Source organism: Hyla sarda, chromosome 12 (assembly GCF_029499605.1).
Source record: "Hyla sarda isolate aHylSar1 chromosome 12, aHylSar1.hap1, whole genome shotgun sequence".
NCBI lineage: Eukaryota > Metazoa > Chordata > Amphibia > Anura > Hylidae > Hyla > Hyla sarda.
The window spans coordinates 64040928-64062039 of record NC_079200.1 but is presented as its reverse complement, the minus strand read 5'-3'; the positions used below and the strand labels follow the sequence as shown (position 1 = coordinate 64062039).

The 21112-nt window shown below is 45.5% G+C and overlaps 1 protein-coding gene across 1 annotated transcript in view; it reads left to right on the top strand.

The window, feature by feature from the left end:
* Positions 1 to 21112, top strand: part of CHRNA4 (cholinergic receptor nicotinic alpha 4 subunit) — a 100152-nt gene that overhangs the window by 45815 nt on the left and 33225 nt on the right. The window contains exons 3-4 of the mRNA XM_056547759.1: positions 2766 to 2810; positions 13511 to 13620. Of these exons, the coding sequence (XP_056403734.1) occupies positions 2766 to 2810; positions 13511 to 13620 (155 nt within the window). The remainder of the gene's footprint in view (positions 1 to 2765; positions 2811 to 13510; positions 13621 to 21112) is intronic.

Genomic DNA, 21112 nt, shown 5'->3' with positions numbered 1-21112 from the left:
CAGTTGATTAAAAAAGAAAAGTTTTCCACGGTAGTTCCCCTTTAAAGCCACCATATTTCTATATCCACACTGAAGTCACGGGATGGGTGTATTCACAGCACGGAAGTTTTACTGTATAGCTGTATAAAGCAGGTTCATTCTATGTTCCTAACCATGCAAGTCTTGATAAAGAGTTCAGTCCGAGCTAGAAACGCGTTGAGTGTTGCTACCACTGTATGTATGAATGATGGAAAAATAAAGAACACCATTTTATTGGGAGAACGCCAGGACTGGGGAATTTTTTCTACTTTTAAAACCACATCATTAATTATTTGACACCCATTACCACTCCTACAGAGGTTAGCATATAGCTTTACCAAGGATCTAAAAATAAGTTTTTCAGTATTGCACTAGGAGTCGGTTTCCAATGCCGCATGTTTGTACTAGCCATTCAGGACAGTAAGAAAGCTTGGGGACAATAACTATGACTATATTGACACTGTTATATATTCTAAACTCCTCATGGTTCCTACAGAGACCACCTATGGTGCACATGTCTGTACTAAGCAATTCAGAACAGAAACATCTTGACAAATCGAACACCAATTACCACTCCTACAGAGGATATCAACCAGCTTTTCCTGGTTCCTGAAAGGCAATTTTGCATTGTCACACTGCAAATCATTCACATTCAGAACAATGGAAAGCTGAGTGATAATAACAATAGCAAATTAAATCAGTAAAATTGCGCAAAGAAACCCATTACTATATGTATAGATAAAATACCACCAATCCTGACATTCTGTTGTTATGACAGACATAGCACATCCACCCCACCCCCACCTCCAAATTTTTATTCTTGTAAATAGTAATGACAGCACTTGGTGGTGTGAAGCCGCCTCAATAATTGATAGTGCTGGGCATGAGTCACTAATGGTATTAAGGCCGCCTCCAGCTCTATGTATGTTTACCCATTATATCCTTCATCCGGATAATCAATTATCCCCGGGCTTTGTTGGCACGTACAGAATGGGCTCGGCATTACTGTACACACTGAGCACGACTGGCAGAACACCCTCTCACTGCACCAAGCGCTTATGTAGCAGGTGGTGCTATGGCAAGAGCGGAAGAAAGGCTCAGCCTGGGGCGGGCATGGGAATTGTATAGCAGAAAGTAGCTGGCACCCTCTGAATTCTTCTCTGTAACGGGCAGATATGTGAAGGAATGACAACAGATATATATAATCAAGACTGGAAACACAAATACCAGCATGCCCTGCCAGCAAAATAATCAAGGTCATTAGTTAAAAGGGGCTCTCCACAAGGTATCCCCCTGCTAGGACCCCGAATGATCAGCTGTAATCTGTGTGGAAATATGGCAGTAGGTGTTAAATTTCTCTGCACTGCCTCCACAGGAGGAATTAAGCATTACATACTGCTAATTCTTATCAATGGGAAGTTCGTGAAGTGTTGAACAGTAGAGATTCTCCAGAGCAATAGACACAGTGTGTAGCTACTCTCCATGAGATTAGGATCTAGATAGCTAGAGTTCATCCCCTATTATCTCAGAAATTTCTGATAGGGTGTATGAAAATGGGTTTTCTTTAACTGGACAAACCCCTTTAATGGGATTCCTTGCTTTGAACATTTCTTTTAGTTAATAGAATCCCCCAATGATAAACTGATTGATGTTTTCCCCACTGTTGAACCTGTTGTAACAAGTTATATGGGAAAGTATCCAGCACTAGGAAGGCAGGTAAATATGTACCAAGGCTACTACGTTTTGGTGTATCCTATTTTACTGATGCCTGAATAAAGACACATTTACCTGCCTTCCTGGTGCTGTACCCTTTCCCATATTGCTGTTCGTTTTCGGAAGGGCACGCCACCCTCCAGTCCTAGCACGGGAACAGGGGGCGAGGATCTGAACGGATCTACACCATATCAGTGTGTAGTAACAAGTTATCATCTGTGTTAGAACATTAGAGGAAGTGCTTAATTTACCTTCAGCGCCCCCACAGGGAAAATGCAGCATTGCACAGTTCCAAATGAAACTAATCAACTTGCAAGTTCCTTCACAGGGAGACAGTCCGCTGACAGTCACATGAGCAAAGTCTGTGCAGGCACCCTGACCAAACCAGCACTTGACATTGGTAGTACTGTTATCCATTTATGTGGCAGATGACGTAGAAGATGATTCTGCTAAAAACAGTTAGCCAAGAGTGTCTAGTTAGTCTCATTTCACGTTCCGTGTCCTTTGGGGCTCACAGAAGACCCTAAAGACTGGAGTAAAAACTAATAGTAACCATACAGATGTAAGACCAATATTAGATTAAAGTTCAACATTGGAGCTGAGCCACCATGCTTTTTTAAAATTTCTACCCATGCCCATGTAGCCCTTAGTGGAATGGCCCAAGAGAATACCAGAGGATACACCAGAAGACCCCAGTTATTCATTTAATGTTCTTCTCATTCTGGGCTTAGTGGTTCTGGTGACTGGTAGCCATGTCTGTAAGCACTCTATCAATCACTGATTAGGACCGCCCACTGGACTCCTAAGCCCAGAATGAGCAAAATTGCAGTCCATATTATATTAAATCCCATAAAACTATATATCAATCTGCTCAGTTCCTTCTGCTCTATAACATGCTAAAGGTATTTACAAGTTCCCTTTAAGGTCAATCAATGTCAGCTCTGGTGTCTTATTTCAGCCCAGCTAGTCATTGTCATAACTGTCTTATTAATATGTAACATATGTCATGTTAATGCCATTTATATTCTTTCCAGGATGAGAAGAACCAGATGATGACAACCAATGTCTGGGTCAAACAGGTGAGTTACCTCTAATTTACAAGATGTAGGACTGGTATACCTAGAAAAAACCCTTACAAGGAGGATGAACCCAGGTGGATGCCACCTGCAGCAGAGTCTATATACCTGGTTTGCCTATGGTGTCGTTGGAGCTGCGTGACTGATTAGTTAATTCCACCATGAGACTAGTGCATCACTGAGAGTCAGGGTGCCAGTCCGATAGATCCCAAGGGGTCCCAGTGGTAGTACCCCCAGCAATCAGTTACTTATCCCCTATCCTGTGGATAGGACATAATATATTTTTTTTTACCTGAAAACCCCAAGCAGGACTCTGTACACTGAGAACGAGCAGGGCTCTGTACACTGAGGACAAGCAGGGCTCTGTGCACTGAGGACAAGCAGGGCTCTGTGCACTGAGGACAAGCAGGGCTCTGTACACTGAGGACAAGCAGGGCTCTGTACACTGAGGACAAGCAGGGCTCTGTACACTGAGGACAAGCAGGGCTCTGTACACTGATGCAAGCAGGGCTCTGTACACTGAGGACAAGCAGGGCTCTGTACACTGAAGACAAGCAGGGCTCTGTACACTGAGGACAAGCAGGGCTCTGTACACTGAGGCAAGCAGGGCTCTGTACACTGAGGACAAGCAGGGATCTGTACACTGAGGACAAGCAGGCCTCTGTGCAGTGAGGACAAACAGGGCTGTGTGCAGTGAGGACAAGCAGGGCTCTCTGCAGTGAGGACAAGCAGGGCTCTGTGCAGTGAGGACAAGCAGGGCTCTGTGCAGTGAGGACAAGCTGGACTCTGTGCACTGAGGACAAGCAGGGCTCTGTACACTGTAGGACAAGCAGGGCTCTGTACACTGAGGACAAATAGGGCTCTGTGCACTGAGGACAAAAAGGGCTCTGTACACTGAGGACAAGCAGGGCTCTGTACACTGAGGACAAGCAGGGCTCTGTACACAGAGGACAGGCAGGGCTCTGTACACTGAGGCAAGCAGGGCTCTGTACACTGAGGCAAGCAGGGCTCTGTACACTGAGGACAAGCAGGGCTCTGTGCAGTGAGGACAAGCAGGGCTCTGTGCAGTGGGCACAAGCAGGGCTCTGTGCAGTGAGGACAAGCAGGGCTCTGTGCAGTGAGGACAAGCAGGTCTCTGTGCAGTGAGGACAAGCAGGGATCTGTGCACTGAGGACAAGCAGGGCTCTGTACACTGAGGACAAGCAGGGCTCTGTAAACTGAGGACAAGCGGGGCTCTGTACACTGAGGACAAACAGGGCTCTGTGCACTGAGGACAAGCAGGGCTCTGTACACTGAGGACAAGCAGGGCTCTGTAAACTGAGGACAAGCGGGGCTCTGTACACTGAGGACAAACAGGGCTCTGTACACTGAGGCAAGCGGTGCTCTGTACACTGAGGACAAGCAGGGCTCTGTGCAGTGAGGACAAGCAGGGCTCTGTGCAGTGGGCACAAGCAGGGCTGTGTGCAGTGAGGACAAGCAGGGCTCTGTGCAGTGAGGACAAGCAGGACTCTGTGCACTGAGGACAAACAGGGCTCTGTTCACTGAGAACAAGCAGGGCTCTGTACACTGAGGACAAGCAGGGCTCTGTGCAGTGAGGACAAGCAGGGCTCTGTACACTGAGGACAAGCAGGGCTCTGTACACTGAGGACAAGCAGGGCTCTGAGCATTGAGGACAAGCAGGGCTCTGTACACTGAGGACAAGCAGGGCTCTGTGCAGTGAGGACAAGCAGGGCTCTGTGCAGTGAGGACAAGCAGGGCTCTGTGCAGTGAGGACAAGCAGGGCTCTGTACACTGAGGACAACCAGGGCTCTGTACACTGAGGACAAGCAGGGCTCTGTACACTGAGGACAAGCAGGGCTCTGTACACTGAGGACAAGCAGGGCTCTGTACACTGAGGACAAGCAGGGCTCTGTGCACTGAGGCTCTGTGACAAGCCAGGAGCTTGCACAGAGGTCTGCCTGTCCCACCCACACTTACTATATTTGGTCTCTGCAGGAACAGCATTTACCCAAGAATATACAATGTTTTTAAACTATGTATATTACAATTATACTTATGGTATCTACACTATAGAAGAAGTTTTTGCAAACAACAGGTACAGTTTAAGACATGAAAACCCCAGATCCAGTAAGTAAACACAATATCTAGTGTCTTTATAATATATCTTCATCATTTCCCTTTTTACTTGTTTTTCCAATTTGTTCTACTACCTAGATGTGATTGGAAACAATCAGGATCTGTATATTTATGCTCCTCCTCTATCTCTTTAATAGCATAACACTTTGGTCATGGTTATGAACAAAATATAGATTTCTCATTTACATAGTCATACAACATTTTGTTTACAGTTCTTTTTAACATTTGGGCTGTTAGCTTTCTATTCCATTCCGTAATATAGAAGAAAATGTGTATGGAAACTATCAGCATTTGTTCTGAGAATGAGCCATAAATAAGCAGATAAATAAACTTGTTTTGGCTCATTCTTGTACCAGGCTGTAGAAATTCAGATGGAAATCATATTATTTGGAAGTCACTTTGTCAACATATTCCAAAGGCAAAAAATCTACAGTAAGATCCATGAACAGCCTGCTTGTTGGGGGTTTCCCAAAACTAGCAAAAGATTTCTAACAAACCAACCAAAATTTTGTAAGAAAACAATAGAAAATTGTTTAACTTTACTGTAGCTTCTATGACAGTCAGTAGAGGATATCATAATATATGACCAGCATGGCTGAAATCTCATGACTCCTGTAGGGGGTGCAGTTTTGTTTGGTGGTTGCTCTTACACCTACATAGTTACATAGTTAGTACGGTTGAAAAAAGACATACATACGTCCATCAAGTTCAACCAGGGAATTGAAGGGTAGGGGTGTGGCGAGATTTTGGGGTAGGGATGAGATTTTATATTTCTTCATAAGCATTAATGTTATTTTGTTCCAGGAATGTATCTAATCCTGTTTTAAAGCTGTTAATTGTTCCTGCTGTGACCAGTTCCTGAGGTAGACCGTTCCATAAATTCACAGTCCTCACGGTAAAGAAGGCGTGTCGCCCCTTGAGACTAAACTTTTTCTTCTCCAGACGGAGGGAGTGCCCCCTCGTCCTTCGGGGGGGTTTAACCTGGAACAGTTTTTCTCCATATTTTTTGTATGGGCCATTAATATACTTATATACATTTATCATATCCCCCCTTAAACATCTCTTCTCAAGACTAAACAATTGTAACTCCTTTAATCGCTCCTCATAGCTAAGATGTTCCATGCCTGTCACGATGCCGGCTGGCAGGTAGTGGATCCTCTGTGCCAGAGAGGGATGGAGAGGACCGCGCTAGTGGACCGGTTCTAAGCCACTACAGGTTTTCACCAGAGCCCGCCGCAAAGCGGGATGGTCTTGCTGCGGCGGTAGTGACCAGGTCGTATCCACTAGCAACGGCTTACCTCTCTGGCTGCTGAAGATGCTGAAGATAGGCGCGGTACAATGGAGTAGGCAGAAGCAAGGTCGGACGTAGCAGAAGGTCGGGGGCAGGCGGCAAGGATCGTAGTCAGGGGCAACGGCAGGAGGTCAGGAACACGGACTAGGAACAGACTAGGGAACGCTTTCACTAGGCACTAAGGCAACAAGATCCGGCAAGGGAGTGCAAGGGAAGTGACTAGATATAGGGAAGTGCACAGGTGAACACAATAAGCTAATTGGGCCAGGCACCAATCATTGGTGCACTGGCCCTTTAAATCTCAGGGAGCTGGCGCGCGCGCGCCCTAGAGAGCGGAGCCGCGCGCGCCAGCACATGACAGCAGGAGACGGGAACGGGTAAGTGACCTGGGATGCGATTCGCGAGCGGGCGCGTCCCGCTGTGCGAATCGCATCCCCAACGGCCATGACAGGGCAGCGCTCCCGGTCAGCGGGACCGACCGGGGCGCTGCGGAGAGAGAGACGCCGTACGCGCTCCGGGGAGGAGCGGGGACCCGGAGCGCTAGGCGTAACAGTACCCCCCCCCTTAGGTCTCCCCCTCTTCTTGGGGCCAAAGAACCTGAGGAAAAAAAATTCAATTTTTCCGTGATGAGGTCCGATGCAAATTAGGAGGGGTTCTGTGTGGAAACGAACGAGACAGTCCAATCTTTTATTGTAAAAACAATAGATGTAGAGGGGTCTGGCGAGACTGGTCACAGGAACGTAGAACCTGTTGATGAGAGAGGCCAAAAAAAATTTTCCTGCAGATCCGGAATCCAAGAAGGCCACTGTAGAGAAGGAGAAGGCAGAGGCAGACATCCGCACAGGCACAGTAAGACGTGGAGAAGCAGAGTAGACATCAAGGACTGTCTCACCTTTGTGCGGAGTCAGCGTACGTCTTTCCTGGCGGGGAGGACGGATAGGACAATCTCTTAGGAAGTGTTCGGTACTAGCACAGTACAGGCAGAGGTTCTCCATACGGCATCGTGTCCTCTCTTGAGGTGTCAAGCGAGACCGGTCAACTTGCATAGCCTCCGCGGCGGGAAGCACAGGAACAGATTGCAGAGGACCAGAGGAGAGAGGAGCCGGGGAGAAAAAACGCTTCGTGCGAACAAAGTCCATATCCAGGCGAAGCTCCAGACGCCATCCGGAAGAACGCATGTCAATGCGAGTGGCAAGATGAATGAGTTCATGTAGGTCAGCAGGAGTCTCTCGTGCGGCCAGAACATCTTTAATGTTGCTGGATAGGCCTTTTTTAAAGGTCGCGCAGAGAACCTCACTATTCCAGGACAACTCGTAAGCAAGAGCACGGAACTGAATGGCGTACTCGCCAACGGAAGAAACACCCTGGGCCAGGTTCAGCAGGGCAATCTCGGCTGAAGAAGCTCGGGCAGGTTCCTCAAAGACACTTCGAATTTCCGAGAAGAAGGAGTGTACAGAGGCAGTGACGGGGTCATTGCGGTCCCAGAGCGGTGCGGCCCATGACAGGGCTTTTCCAGACAGAAGGCTGACTACGAAAGCCACCATAGACCTCTCAGTAGGAAACTGGTCCGACATCATCTCCAAGTGCTGGGAACATTGCGAAAGAAAGCCACGGCAATACTTAGAGTCCCCATCAAATTTGTCCGGCAAGGACAGGCAGAGGCTAGGAGTGGCCACTCGCTGCGGAGGAGGTGCAGGAGCTGGCGGAGGAGAAGATTGCTGGAGAAGTTGCGACTGAAGTTGGTGCGAAATGGTGGACATTTCCGACAGCTGACGGGTTAGAAGGGCGATCAGTCGGGCTTGCTGGGCGGCCACCGTGGTGAGGTCAGCGACCACTGACAGAGGAACTTCAGCGGGATCCATGGCCGGATCTACTGTCACGATGCCGGCTGGCAGGTAGTGGATCCTCTGTGCCAGAGAGGGATGGAGAGGACCGCGCTAGTGGACCGGTTCTAAGCCACTACAGGTTTTCACCAGAGCCCGCCGCAAAGCGGGATGGTCTTGCTGCGGCGGTAGTGACCAGGTCGTATCCACTAGCAACGGCTTACCTCTCTGGCTGCTGAAGATGCTGAAGATAGGCGCGGTACAATGGAGTAGGCAGAAGCAAGGTCGGACGTAGCAGAAGGTCGGGGGCAGGCGGCAAGGATCGTAGTCAGGGGCAACGGCAGGAGGTCAGGAACACGGACTAGGAACAGACTAGGGAACGCTTTCACTAGGCACTAAGGCAACAAGATCCGGCAAGGGAGTGCAAGGGAAGTGACTAGATATAGGGAAGTGCACAGGTGAACACAATAAGCTAATTGGGCCAGGCACCAATCATTGGTGCACTGGCCCTTTAAATCTCAGGGAGCTGGCGCGCGCGCGCCCTAGAGAGCGGAGCCGCGCGCGCCAGCACATGACAGCAGGAGACGGGAACGGGTAAGTGACCTGGGATGCGATTCGCGAGCGGGCGCGTCCCGCTGTGCGAATCGCATCCCCAACGGCCATGACAGGGCAGCGCTCCCGGTCAGCGGGACCGACCGGGGCGCTGCGGAGAGAGAGACGCCGTACGCGCTCCGGGGAGGAGCGGGGACCCGGAGCGCTAGGCGTAACAATGCCCCATATTAGTTTAGTCGCGCGTCTCTGCACCCTTTCCAGCTCCACAGTGTTCCTTTTATGGACAGGTGCCCAAAACTGAACAGCATATTCCAGGTGAGGCCGTACCAATGTTTTATAAAGGGGGAGTATTATGTCCCGGTCCCTCGAGTCCATGCCTCTTTTTATACATGACAATATCCTGCCGGCTTTGGAAGCAGCAGCCTGACATTGCATGCTATTCTGTAGTCTGTGATCTACAAGTACACCCAGATCCTTCTCTACCAGTGACTCTGCCAGTTTAATCCCCCCTAAGACATACGATGCATGCAGGTTATTAGTACCCAGATGCATAACTTTACATTTATCCACATTGAACCTCATTTGCCAAGTGGATGCCCAGACACTTAGTCTATCCAAGTCATCTTGTAACTTATGCACATCCTCTATAGACTGTACCGTGCTACAAAGCTTGGTGTCATCTGCAAAGATAGAAACAGAGCTGTTAATACCATCCTCTATATCATTGATAAATAAATTAAACAACAGGGGGCCCAGTACTGAACCTTGGGGTACACCACTAATAACCGGGGACCAATCAGAGTACGAATCATTGACCACCACTCTCTGGGTACGATCCATGAGCCAGTGTTCAATCCAGTTACAAACTAAAATTTCCAAACCCTTAACTTACCTGTCAGACGTTTATGAGGGACACTATGTCACACAACATGAAATAGAGGACATTACACACATTTGAATACTCTGGCAGGCACTAAGACTGCTTGGAAATGCGCCATCTCATAGACAGCAATGCATTTTCGAGCGAAATCCGCAGAAAGTGCTTACCCATAACTGATGCTGCTCTGTACTCTGTACTGGGGTTATGGGACAGCACTTATGCACCTTATGATCTTTGGTTTTGCACTTAATAACCAAAACAGAGGGAATTCAGACCTCAAAGTGTAAACTTATTACTTATTAAAATGTAACCTTCCAATTATGGAAATGCAGAGAAATAAGATGTAGCTGGTTTAAATAAAATCTGTGATTTATTAAATAAATATAATTAATATAAACTTAGTCTGGTCTCTGTGCAGGGTCTCTGCTACAGATCCAGTAAAATTAGTTAAAATAACATTAAAACATGGTATCAATGCCAGTATTTGTAATCCTCATTATAGCAATTACATGTTCACAGTATTCCACCTTTGTATTGTGTCTCAGTTATAGATCCTTATAGACACATATGATTAGATCCAATGATGTAGTCTATGCAAAAAAAAATCCCAAAAATAATCCTGTGTGCCAGTAATTAAACTAAGCAGAGTTGCGATGTAAGCGCTGGATGAAGCAAAAGTTATAGTATAATTGCACACTGTCCCGTTATTGGGACATGCCCTTTAGTAGGGGTATGTGATACAGGTTGGCACTGGCTGCACCCAGCCTGTATGTACAGAGTACCTGTTTCCAGATGCAGATCGTCATTAGAAATGTCCTTACAGTGCGCTGGACTGTGTGCTGTGATGGGGAGGCCAGATGCGTTTGTCAATATATCTTGCCCCCTGCTGCACTATATAAGTCTTGCCCCCGCAGTGCATTTATATAGGTATTGTCGCCCGCAGCGTAATCATATCCCCCTGCAGCGCATTTATATAGGTATTGTCCCCCGCAGAGCATGTGAATATATATTTTCCCCCGCAGCACTATCATAAGCCCCCGGCAGCGCTATGAATGAAAAGTATTCCAATAGCAGCGCATTGGGCCGGGAAGTCGGTGTGAGGTAAGATTTCTGAACCCATGCAGAAACCGAACCGCTCCTCCCCTCAGCCCTTTCGCTCCTCCCCTTCGCTCTCCGAAGTTTTCCGAAGCTAGAATGGGGAGGAGCGAGGGCAGAGGCCGAGGTCGCATGTCTGCAGGACATAATTAAGCCACGCCCCTTAGGTTTGGAAATCTCCCTTCACACCCCTCGCTCTACAAGAAGACACTGCAGGGGGAATTAAGCCACGCCCTTAAGTTCGGAAATCTCTCTTCACACCCCCCGCTCTACATTACACAAGAAGCAGGGGGAGAGCGAGGACGTCCACAGCTCAGTACACAGCTCCATCCCCCGCACACAGCTCGGTACACAGCTCCATCCCCTTCCCTGTACACAGCTCCATCCCCCTCCCCCTGCTCTGTCCCGCTCTAGCTTCGGAAAACTTTGGAGAGTGAAGGGGAGGAGCGAAAGGGCTGAGGGGAGGAGTGGTTCGTTTACTGCATGGGTTCGGAAATCTCACCTCACACCGGCCAGCCTGATGTGCTGCTGAAAGAATACTTGTCTTTCATAGCGCTGCGGCGGCATATGTACATAGAAGCACTGTGGGGGCCAGATAACGCTATATGTCTGGCCCTCACAGCGATTCTATAATCATATGCCTCTGCAATGCTATGAATGAAAAGTATTCTAACAGCAGCGCATTTGGACGGGAAGCTGTCCGGTGCAATGCACTGTTGAAAGAACAGTTGTCATTCATAGCGCTGCGGAGGTATATGATTATAGAAGCGCTGCGGGGGGCATATGATTGTGCTGCGGGGGGACAGTACCTATATAAAAGCGCTGCAGGGAGCAAGACTTATATAGCGCAGCAGGGGGCAATATATATAGAAGCGCTGCTTTCCCCCCAGTGATTCTATATATATCTTTCCCCACCGCATTGCTTTTGCTTAAAAACCCCGCCGGGAGCTCTGAATGGCTCCTCAGTACCGGCCATTCAGGGCTCCCAGCAGGGAATTTAAAAATGAAAGTAAAAGTACACTGTACATCGATGGGGAGCGGAGCATGCCGCCAACTCCCCTGCTTAATAACTTCTGATCGGATTGGGTCTCAGAAGTGAAACCTGGTGCAATCAATCCCTCAGCCCCTGTACTACTGCTCCCAACATGGAACAGAGTAATTTCCCGACGGCTCAGATCTGTCAGGTTTTGATGAAGCAAAATTAATTTCATCATTCTCTGAGTGTTTTTTCTTTTTTGTCCGGAATACGCCCCTTTTTTGGCTAACCTTGCCAATTTTGAGTGATGGTATTTTGTGTCAGGAAATTGTGTCGCACAAAGTGTCGCATGGGCTATGCGACACAAATTTGGTCGCACAACCCGAGAAATAGAGTCGGGTTGACATTAGTAAATCAGGGCCAATGTAGCCATGAGGGCAATATATATTAACCCCTTAACGACGCAGGACGTATATTTACGTCCTGCACCGGCTCCCACGATATGAAGCGGGATCTCACCGCGATCCTGCATGATATCGCGTCGGTCCCGGCGCTCATCAACGGCCGGGACCCACGGCTAATACCACACATCGTCAATCGCGGCGATGTGCGGTATTAACACTTTAGAAGCGGCGGTCAAAGCTGACCGCCGCTTCTAAAGTGAAAGTGAAAGGGACCCGGCTGCTCAGTCGGGCTGTTCGGGACCGCCGCGGTGAAATCGCGGCGTCCCGAACAGCTGACCGGACACCGGGAGGGCCCTTACCTGCCTCCTCGGTGTCCGATCGGCGAATGACTGCTCCGTGCCTGAGATCCAGGCAGGAGCAGTCAAGCACCGATAACACTGATCACAGGCGTGTTAATACACGCCTGTGATCAGGATGAGAGATCAGTGTGTGCAGTGTTATAGGTCCCTATGGGACCTATAACACTGCAAAAAAAAATGTAAAAAAAAAGTGTTAATAAAGGTCATTTAACCCCTTCCCTAATAAAAGTTTGAATCACCCCTCTTTTCCCATAAAAAAAAAAAAACAGTGTAAAAAAAAAAAAAAAAAACATATGTGGTATCGCAGCGTGCGTAAATGTCCGAACTATAAAAATATATCATTAATTAAACCGCACGGTCAATGGCGTACGCGCAAAAAAATTCCAAAGTCCAAAAAAGCGTATTTTGGTCACTTTTTATACCATAAAAAAAATTAATAAAAAGTGATCAAAAAGTCCGATCAAAACAAATATCATACCAATAAAAACTTCAGATCACGGCGCAAAAAATGAGTCCTCATACTGCCCTGTATAAATTTTCCTGCATGAAGTTATGATTTTTTCCAGAAGTGCGACAAAATCAAACCTATATAAGTAGGGCATCATTTTAACCGTATGGACCTACAGAATAAAGATAAGGTGTCATTTTTACCGAAATATGCACTGCGTTTTTTTTCAATTTTGTCGCACAATGATTTTTTTTTTCCGTTTTTTGGGTAAAATGACTAATGTCACTGCAAAGTAGAATTGGCGACGCAAAAAATAAGCCTTAATATGGATTTTTAGGTGGAAAATTGAAAGGGTTATGATTTTTAAAATGTAAGGAGGAAAAAACGAAAGTGCAAAAACGGAAAAACCCTGAGTCCTTAAGGGGTTAAACAGTGTCATTTGGGATTCCATTCTTTTGTATTGTTAGAAAGAATAGACATGTATAGACATTCCGCCGCGTGAACATACCCTAATACGGAATGTAATATATGGATGAGTGACGCATAGTTAACTGATCTGCTCCTGCAGATATATTCTCCCAGGGAACTGGCTATATGGGTCGCCTTAGCTGGGACTCATGGGCTCCTTTATGGAACACGATCCGTTAATATCAGTTTCTATTGAAATGCCACCTGGTAATTCCTCTAGTGACATCTTAAAAGCGAATAACCTCTGTGTTGTCTGTGCCCTCTCCTGCAGGAATGGCATGACTACAAGCTGCGCTGGGACCCCCTGGAATATGAGAACGTCACATCAATCCGGATCCCCTCGGAGTTGATCTGGAGGCCAGACATCGTCCTGTATAACAAGTGAGGAAACACCATCATTTTCATTGTTAGCACATGCTTTGAAAGGCTTTGGCTGTTGGCTGTCCTGGCTTGCTGGGACTTGTAGTTGTTCAACAGCTGGAGGCACACTCATTGGGAAACACAGCACTAAGAAATAACAAACTAGCCATATGCCAAGAGCAGCGAACCCCATTGCTTTATTATTGGGGAACAGAGTCAAGTAGCGACTACATATAGGACGTATGCGCTATTTCAAAAGCATAGCACCCCACAGTTTTAAAGGGGTACTACCGTGGAAAACATTATTATTATTTTTTTTTTTTTATCAACTGGTGCTAGAAAGTTTAACAGATTTGTAAATTACTTCTATTAAAAATCTTAATCCTTCCAGTACTTTTTAGCGGCTATATGCTACAGAGGAAATGTTTATCTTTTTGGATTTCTCTTATGTCACGACCACAGTGCTCTCTGCTGACCTCTGCTGTCCAGTTTAGGAACTGTCCAGAGCAGCATATGTTTGCTATGGGGATTTTCTCCTGCTCTGGACAGTTCCTAAAATGGACAGCAGAGGTCAGCAGAGAGCACTGTAGTCGTGACATAAGAGAAATCCAAAAAGATAAACATTTCCTCTGTAGCATACAGCCCCTAAAAAGTACTGGAAGGATTAAGATTTTTTAATAGAAGTAATTTACAAATCTGTTTAACTTTCTGGCATCAGTTGATAAAAATAAAAAGTTTTCCATGGTAGTTCCCCTTTAAGTCCACAGCAAATAGCACATATCCTGAATGGAGTTGCTAGGTGACTCTGTCCACCCTTAGAAAGCAATGGGGTCCACTGCTCCCGATAACAGTATACAGATATGACTAACTGGGGCATGAACGTAGTGTGAACCTACCCTAACATTGATATTTAAAAAAAATACAAGGTAGTAGCTAAGGCATGTATCATAAGTTCATGCAGCAGATAAGTGCGTACCATGAGGTTGTGCAGCAGCTGAGTTGAGCATTAGGAGGTCCTGCAGCAGCTGAAGTGTGTATTACAATGTTGTGCAGCAGCCAAGGTGTGTATTGTGAATTTCTGCAGCAGCTGAGTGCGGTATTAGAAGTTAGTACAGCCGCTAAAGTGTGTGTTAAGAAGTTGTGCAGCAGCTGAGGTGTGTATTGTGAGTTTCTGCAGCAGCTGAGTTGGGTATTAGAAATTAGTACAGCAGCTAAAGTGTGTGTTAAGAAGTTGTGCAGCAGCTGAGGTGTGTATTGTGAATTTCTGCAGCAGCTGAGTTTGGTATTAGAAGTTAGTACAGCCGCTAAAGTGTGTGTTAAGAAGTTGTGCAGCAGCTGAGGTGTGTATTGTGAGTTTCTGCAGCAGCTGAGTTGGGTATTAGAAATTAGTACAGCAGCTAAAGTGTGTGTTAAGAAGTTGTGCAGCAGCTGAGGTGTGTATTGTGAGTTTCTGCAGCAGCTGAGTTGGGTATTAGAAATTAGTACAGCAGCTAAAGTGTGTGTTAAAGGGGTACTCCACTGCCCCAGCGTCCAGAACGTTTTGTTCCAAACGCTGGGTGCGGGCTGCGGGGGTCGTGACATCATGACCATGCCCCTCGTGATGTCACGCAACGCCCCCTCAGTGCAAGTCTATGGGAGGGGGGCGTGGCAGTCGCCACGCCCCCTCCCATAGACTTGCACTGAGGGGGCGTTGTGTGGCCATGATGTCACGACCCCCGCACCCAGCGTTTGAAACAAAACCTTCAGGATGCTGGGGCAGTGAAGTACCCCTTTAAGAAGTTGTGCAGCAGCTGAGGTGTGTATCATGAGTTTCTGTAGCAGCTGAGGTGTTTATTACAAGTTAGTGCAGCAGCTGAAGTGAGTATTATGAGGTTGTAGAAATGAAGAAAAATGGATATCGCTATCATCCCCCGTGCTCGTGCAATCGGTTCTCCTCCATAGTCTCCAGTATGTTCACACTGAGGAATTCGCGAGGAATAATTTCGGTGAGGAAATTGTTGCCTTCTGTCATTTTATCCATCAAGCGGAATTTCCATGCAGAAATAAAGAGGAATGAAGGAGGAGGCTATTCAATTCTACTTTTCTGGATTCCGCCATAATTCCGGTTTAATTCCGCTTGATATGGATTTTGTCAGGAAAACAAAATCCTATTGACTTCAATGGGCTTTTACTCGAGGATTCCGCCTGAAGAATGAACATGTTCTATCTTCAGGCGGGACGGAATTCGGCGTCAGAATGCTGCTAGCAGAAATCCCTCAGTGTGAACAGGACAGCGGAAAGTCCTTTAAAGTAAATGGAACTTGTGAGATGATTTGGAGCAGTGATTTGGAGTCATTCCCTCTCCGATTCCTCAGTGGGAACGTATCCTTACAGTCCAAAAGAGATCACAGCGCTGGTAATAAAACATCCATTACATTTTTTCCTTAAAATCCTGATAGTGGAACAAAAAATTGGCGCAAACTGCCAAGACAAACGTGAGGTAAAACTTCCCCCTCTGAAGAGTTTTTGCCCTACCAGGCATTAGTCATACAATCATACGAGGTTGTGCAGTAGTTGAGGTGTGTATTATGATGTTCTGCAGAAGCTGAGGTGTATATTATGAGATTCTGCAGAAGCTGAGGTGTCAATTATGATGTTCTGCAGAAGCTGGGGTGTGTACTATAATATTCTATAGCAGTTGAGGTGTCTATTATGATGTTCTGCAGAAGCTGAGGTGTGTTATGATGTTCTGCAGAAGCTGAGGTGTGTATTATAAATTATAATACACACCTCAGTTTCTGCAGAACATTATAACATACCTCAGCTTCTGCAGAACTTCATAATACACACCTCAACTGCTGCAGAATATTATAGTACACATCTCAGCTTCTGCAGAACATCATAATATACACCTCAGCTTCTGTAGAACATTATAGTACACACCTCAGCTTCTGTAGAACATTATAAATTATAATGTTCTACAGAAGCTGAGGTGTGTACTATAATGTTCTACAGAAGCTGAGGTGTGTATTGTGATGTTCTGCAGAAGCTGAGGTGTGTACTATAATATTCTGCAGCAGTTGAGGTGTGTATTATGATGTTCTGCAGAAGATGAAGTGTGTGTTATCATGTTCTGCAGAAGCTGAGGTGTATATTATGATGTTCTGCAGAAGCTGAGGTGTATATTATGATGTTCTGCAGAAGCTGAGGTGTATATTATGATGTTCTGCAGAAGCTGAGGTGTGTACTATAATATTCTGCAGCAGTTGAGGTGTGTATTATGATGTTCTGCAGAAGGTGAAGTGTGTGTTATCATGTTCTGCAGAAGCTGAGGTGTGTATTATGATGTTCTGCATAAGCTGAGGTGTCTACTATAATATTCTGCAGCAGTTGAGGTGTGTATTATGATGTTCTGCAGAAGGTGAAGTGTGTGTTATCATGTTCTGCAGAAGCTGAGGTGTGTATTATGATGTTCTGCAGAAGCTGAGGTGTGTGTTATGATGTCCTGCAGCAGTTGAGGTGTGGATTATGATGTCTAGCAAAAGCTGAGGTGTCTACTATAATATTCTGCAGCAGTTGAGGTATGTATTATGATGTTCTGCAGAAGCTGAGGTGTGTGTTATGATGTTCTGCAGAAGCTGAGGTGTGTATTATAATGTTCTACAGAAGCTGAGGTGTGTACTATAATATTCTGCAGCAGTTGAGGTATGTATTATGATGTTCTGCAGAAGCTTAGGTGTGTGTTATGATGTTCTGCAGCAGTTGAGGTGTGGATTATGATGTCCTGCAGAAGCTGAGGTGTGTACTATAATATTCTGCAACAGTTTAGGTGTGTATTATGATGTTCTGCAGAAGCTTAGGTGTGTGTTATGATGTTCTGCAGCAGTTGAGGTGTGGATTATGATGTCCTGCAGAAGCTGAGGTGTGTACTATAATATTCTGCAACAGTTTAGGTGTGTAATATGATGTTCTGCAGAAGTTGAGGCGAGTTGTATATTTGGTGAAACTATATAATATACACCACAGCTACTGAAGAACCTCTTAGAGAGGCAACAGTACATGTACATACTCAGTACAGTACATGTTACTCAGTAGATGTTACAGGGGAAGGAACTCTCTACAAAGTGATTTGAGGCAGACGGATTCTGTATGAAGAGATCGGAGACGTCTATGTAACGCCGCTCATCTCAATAATTGTCAGGCTCTGGCATGTAAGGAGGATAAAGGCTGATAAGGAAATAAAAATTGTGATGTCAACATCCAAAATTTGTTAAATTAAAATGTCCGATATAAGGAAATCTCTCCATACTCTGGCGGTGCTGGTGCGTTTCATGTCATTACTTTCATCTGGCTGACATTTCTTTTATGAAACACATTATCTGAATGTCATTTACTGCCTGACAAGTCTTGTGAATTTAGCAAAAACTGCAAAATTCCTGCAGGGGAAAGGAGGGAGTAGGACCTGGGTACATGTGCTGTATACTCTGTACAGAGAATGACCCTACAGAACGCTCCTCTATAGGAACCATTGTAACACAAGAAGGGTACACGCCAGGATCCGCTTTATTACAGTCATCTCTTATCCCTTTTCACCCATTTTCATACAGGAAAGGCATTTTAGTGCACTGAGGATAAAGTGGATTATCTGGAGATGCTCCAAAAATAGAACATGTATTTATATTCCTCAAAGTTAAAGGGAACCTGCCTGTATTTTTATACATTTTGTACGTGCATGACATTAAAGACTGATCCTGAGTTATATCTTGTATTATACTTCATAACTGTACTCGCTATTCTGCTGGAGGAGTCACTGTGTATATACATTACATTACGTATCCTAATAATCCTGTACTGATCCTGAGTTATCTCCTGTATTATACTCAAGGCCTGCACTCACTATTCTGCTGGTGGAGTCACTGTGTACATACATTACTTATCCTGTACTGATCCTGAGTTACATCCTGTATTATACTCCAGAGCTGTACTCACTATTCTGCTGGGGAGGTCACTGTGTACATACAATACATTACTTATCCTGTACTGATCCTGAGTTATATTGTGTATTATACTCCAGAGCTGTACTCACTATTCTGCTGGGGAGGTCACTATGTACATACATTACATTACTTATCCTGTACTGATCCTGAGTTATATCCTGTATTATACTCCAGAGCTGTACTCACTATTCTGCTGGTGGAGCCACTGTGTAAATACATTACATTACTTATCCTGTACTGATCCTGAGTTATATCCTGTATTATACTTTAAGAGCTGTACTCACTATTCTGCTGGTGGAGCCACTGTGTAAATACATTACATTACTTATCCTGTACTGATCCTGAGTTATATCCTGTATTATACTTCAGAGCTGTACTCACTGTTCTGCTGGTGGAGTCACTGTGTACCTACATTACATTACTTATCCTGTACTGATCCTGAGTTACAATCTGTATTATACTCCAGAGCTGCACTCACTGTTCTGCTGGTGGAGTCACTGTGTACATACATTACATTACTTATGCTGTACTGATCCTGAATTATATCCTGTATTATACTCCAGAGCTGCACTCACTATTCTGCTGTTGGGGTCACTGTGTACATACATTACATTACTTATTCTGTACTGATCCTGAGTTATATCCTGTATTATACTTCAGAGCTGTACTCACTGTTCTGCTGGTGGAGTCACTGTGTACATACATTACATTACTGATCCTGTACTGATCCTGAGTTATATCCTGTATTATACTCCAGAGATGTACTCACTATTCTGCAGGTGAGGTCACTGTGTACATACATTACTTATCCTGTACTGATCCTGAGTTATATCCTGTAAATCTTTTATTAGAAAAATATAAATCATAACAAACACAGAACCAGCACAACTTTGCCATAATGGAAAACAACAAAATGAAATAACATAAACCCATACTTTTCAAGAACAAAAATCCTGCCTAAACGGCCAGCCCAGCTTTTCCTAAAAATACTAATACTACAGCAAACATAACCAAACACACTCACATGCATGCATACCTAATGTGCAAAAACCAAAAATAAAATTGCATATTTAGCTTTAACAAAAAAAAAAAAAAAAAAAAAAAAAAAAAAAATTATAAATGGTTCGACTGCCATCTATCACTACTATAAACACTATATAATACACAAACCAAAATATAAAACAAACAAAATTATAATATTTACTATATATACTATATACATACTATATACATATAACCTATATACACCTATAAATATACAGAAAACAACCTACTCTAAACTGTCCCTTCACCCGCACCACCCACCCTCCTGTACATGGGTCAGAGTCCATAGAGTCCATAGTCCTCAATGTCCAGTCCATAACTGACCCATGCCAGGTCCACCAAAACAAACAACCACCACCACCCACAAAAACACCCTCCCAACCTAGAACTCCTCCCAACCAACTTTACCATAACCAGCTTTATAATATACAAAAACAAACAATACAACCCACTTTAGGCCCAAGTTCGGTGCCTGTAAGCCCTACATAACTTTAACGTCTGAAAACAAAACAAAAAGCTAGGGTGCACATGCATTAGCCCACCACCAGGAAGAAGGATGGCAATCCTGATACATACAAAATATTTACATTCTTTCCCTAATTGCACCCTACCTCTCACCCTACCATTATCCCTAAAAATAAACTGACCCTACTATCACCCTAACCCTGTCCCTACATCACTGTCCCTAACCAAAACCAGGGTACTCTACCCAAAAGGTCTAGTACCTAGGGCACATCAAAACAAAACCCTCTCCATAGGAGAGAAGCCCTACTGGTACCAAGACTGCCATACTCCAAAGACCTGATCTTCCCAAGGTCACCGGTGATGTTCCTACAGACCTCCACCTCGGAGAGGACTTTCCGCTGTGTAGACACTAAACACCGTGCATTCCACGTGTAGTACCTAACCACTAAACTGACTAAGAATAAAGTGCCCCGATCACGGCCACCCAGGGTCCTGAATGCCCCATAAGCCCATTCCGGATAGGTAAGGCCGGCAAGTTGACTCCAGCCGATGGAAGCGCCCACCCGGTTGTAGACCCCTATATTAAAGGGACAATGAAGCAGGAAATGGTCCATGCTTTCCAGCATGTCCCTGCACTCTTCTCGGGGACACCCCCGGTCATCAGATCTCCTACACTTCAAATTGTCCCTCACATATAGCTTCCCCTGAAAGCAGCGCCAGGCCAAGTCCCAAAACTTCTGGGGGATCCTTTTCATGTTTAAAAGATACAACCCCACCCTCAGATCCCGACCTGGGCAGTCCCTGAGCGCCAGAGGCTTCTGGAAGTGGGTCAACAGAACCCGTTTGTCAAGGAACTGCCTTGACTGGGTCCTGATCTCCCACACTCCCAGACCCCACCGACGTATCGCCTTCAGAGTCGGGGTAGCGTAAGCCGGAAGATATCCATGGGGCGTACGGAGGTCCTTCACTTGCCCTCCTGTCTCCCATTCCTGGAAGAAAGGCCGAAACCATTCCCTGCAGGAGAGTAC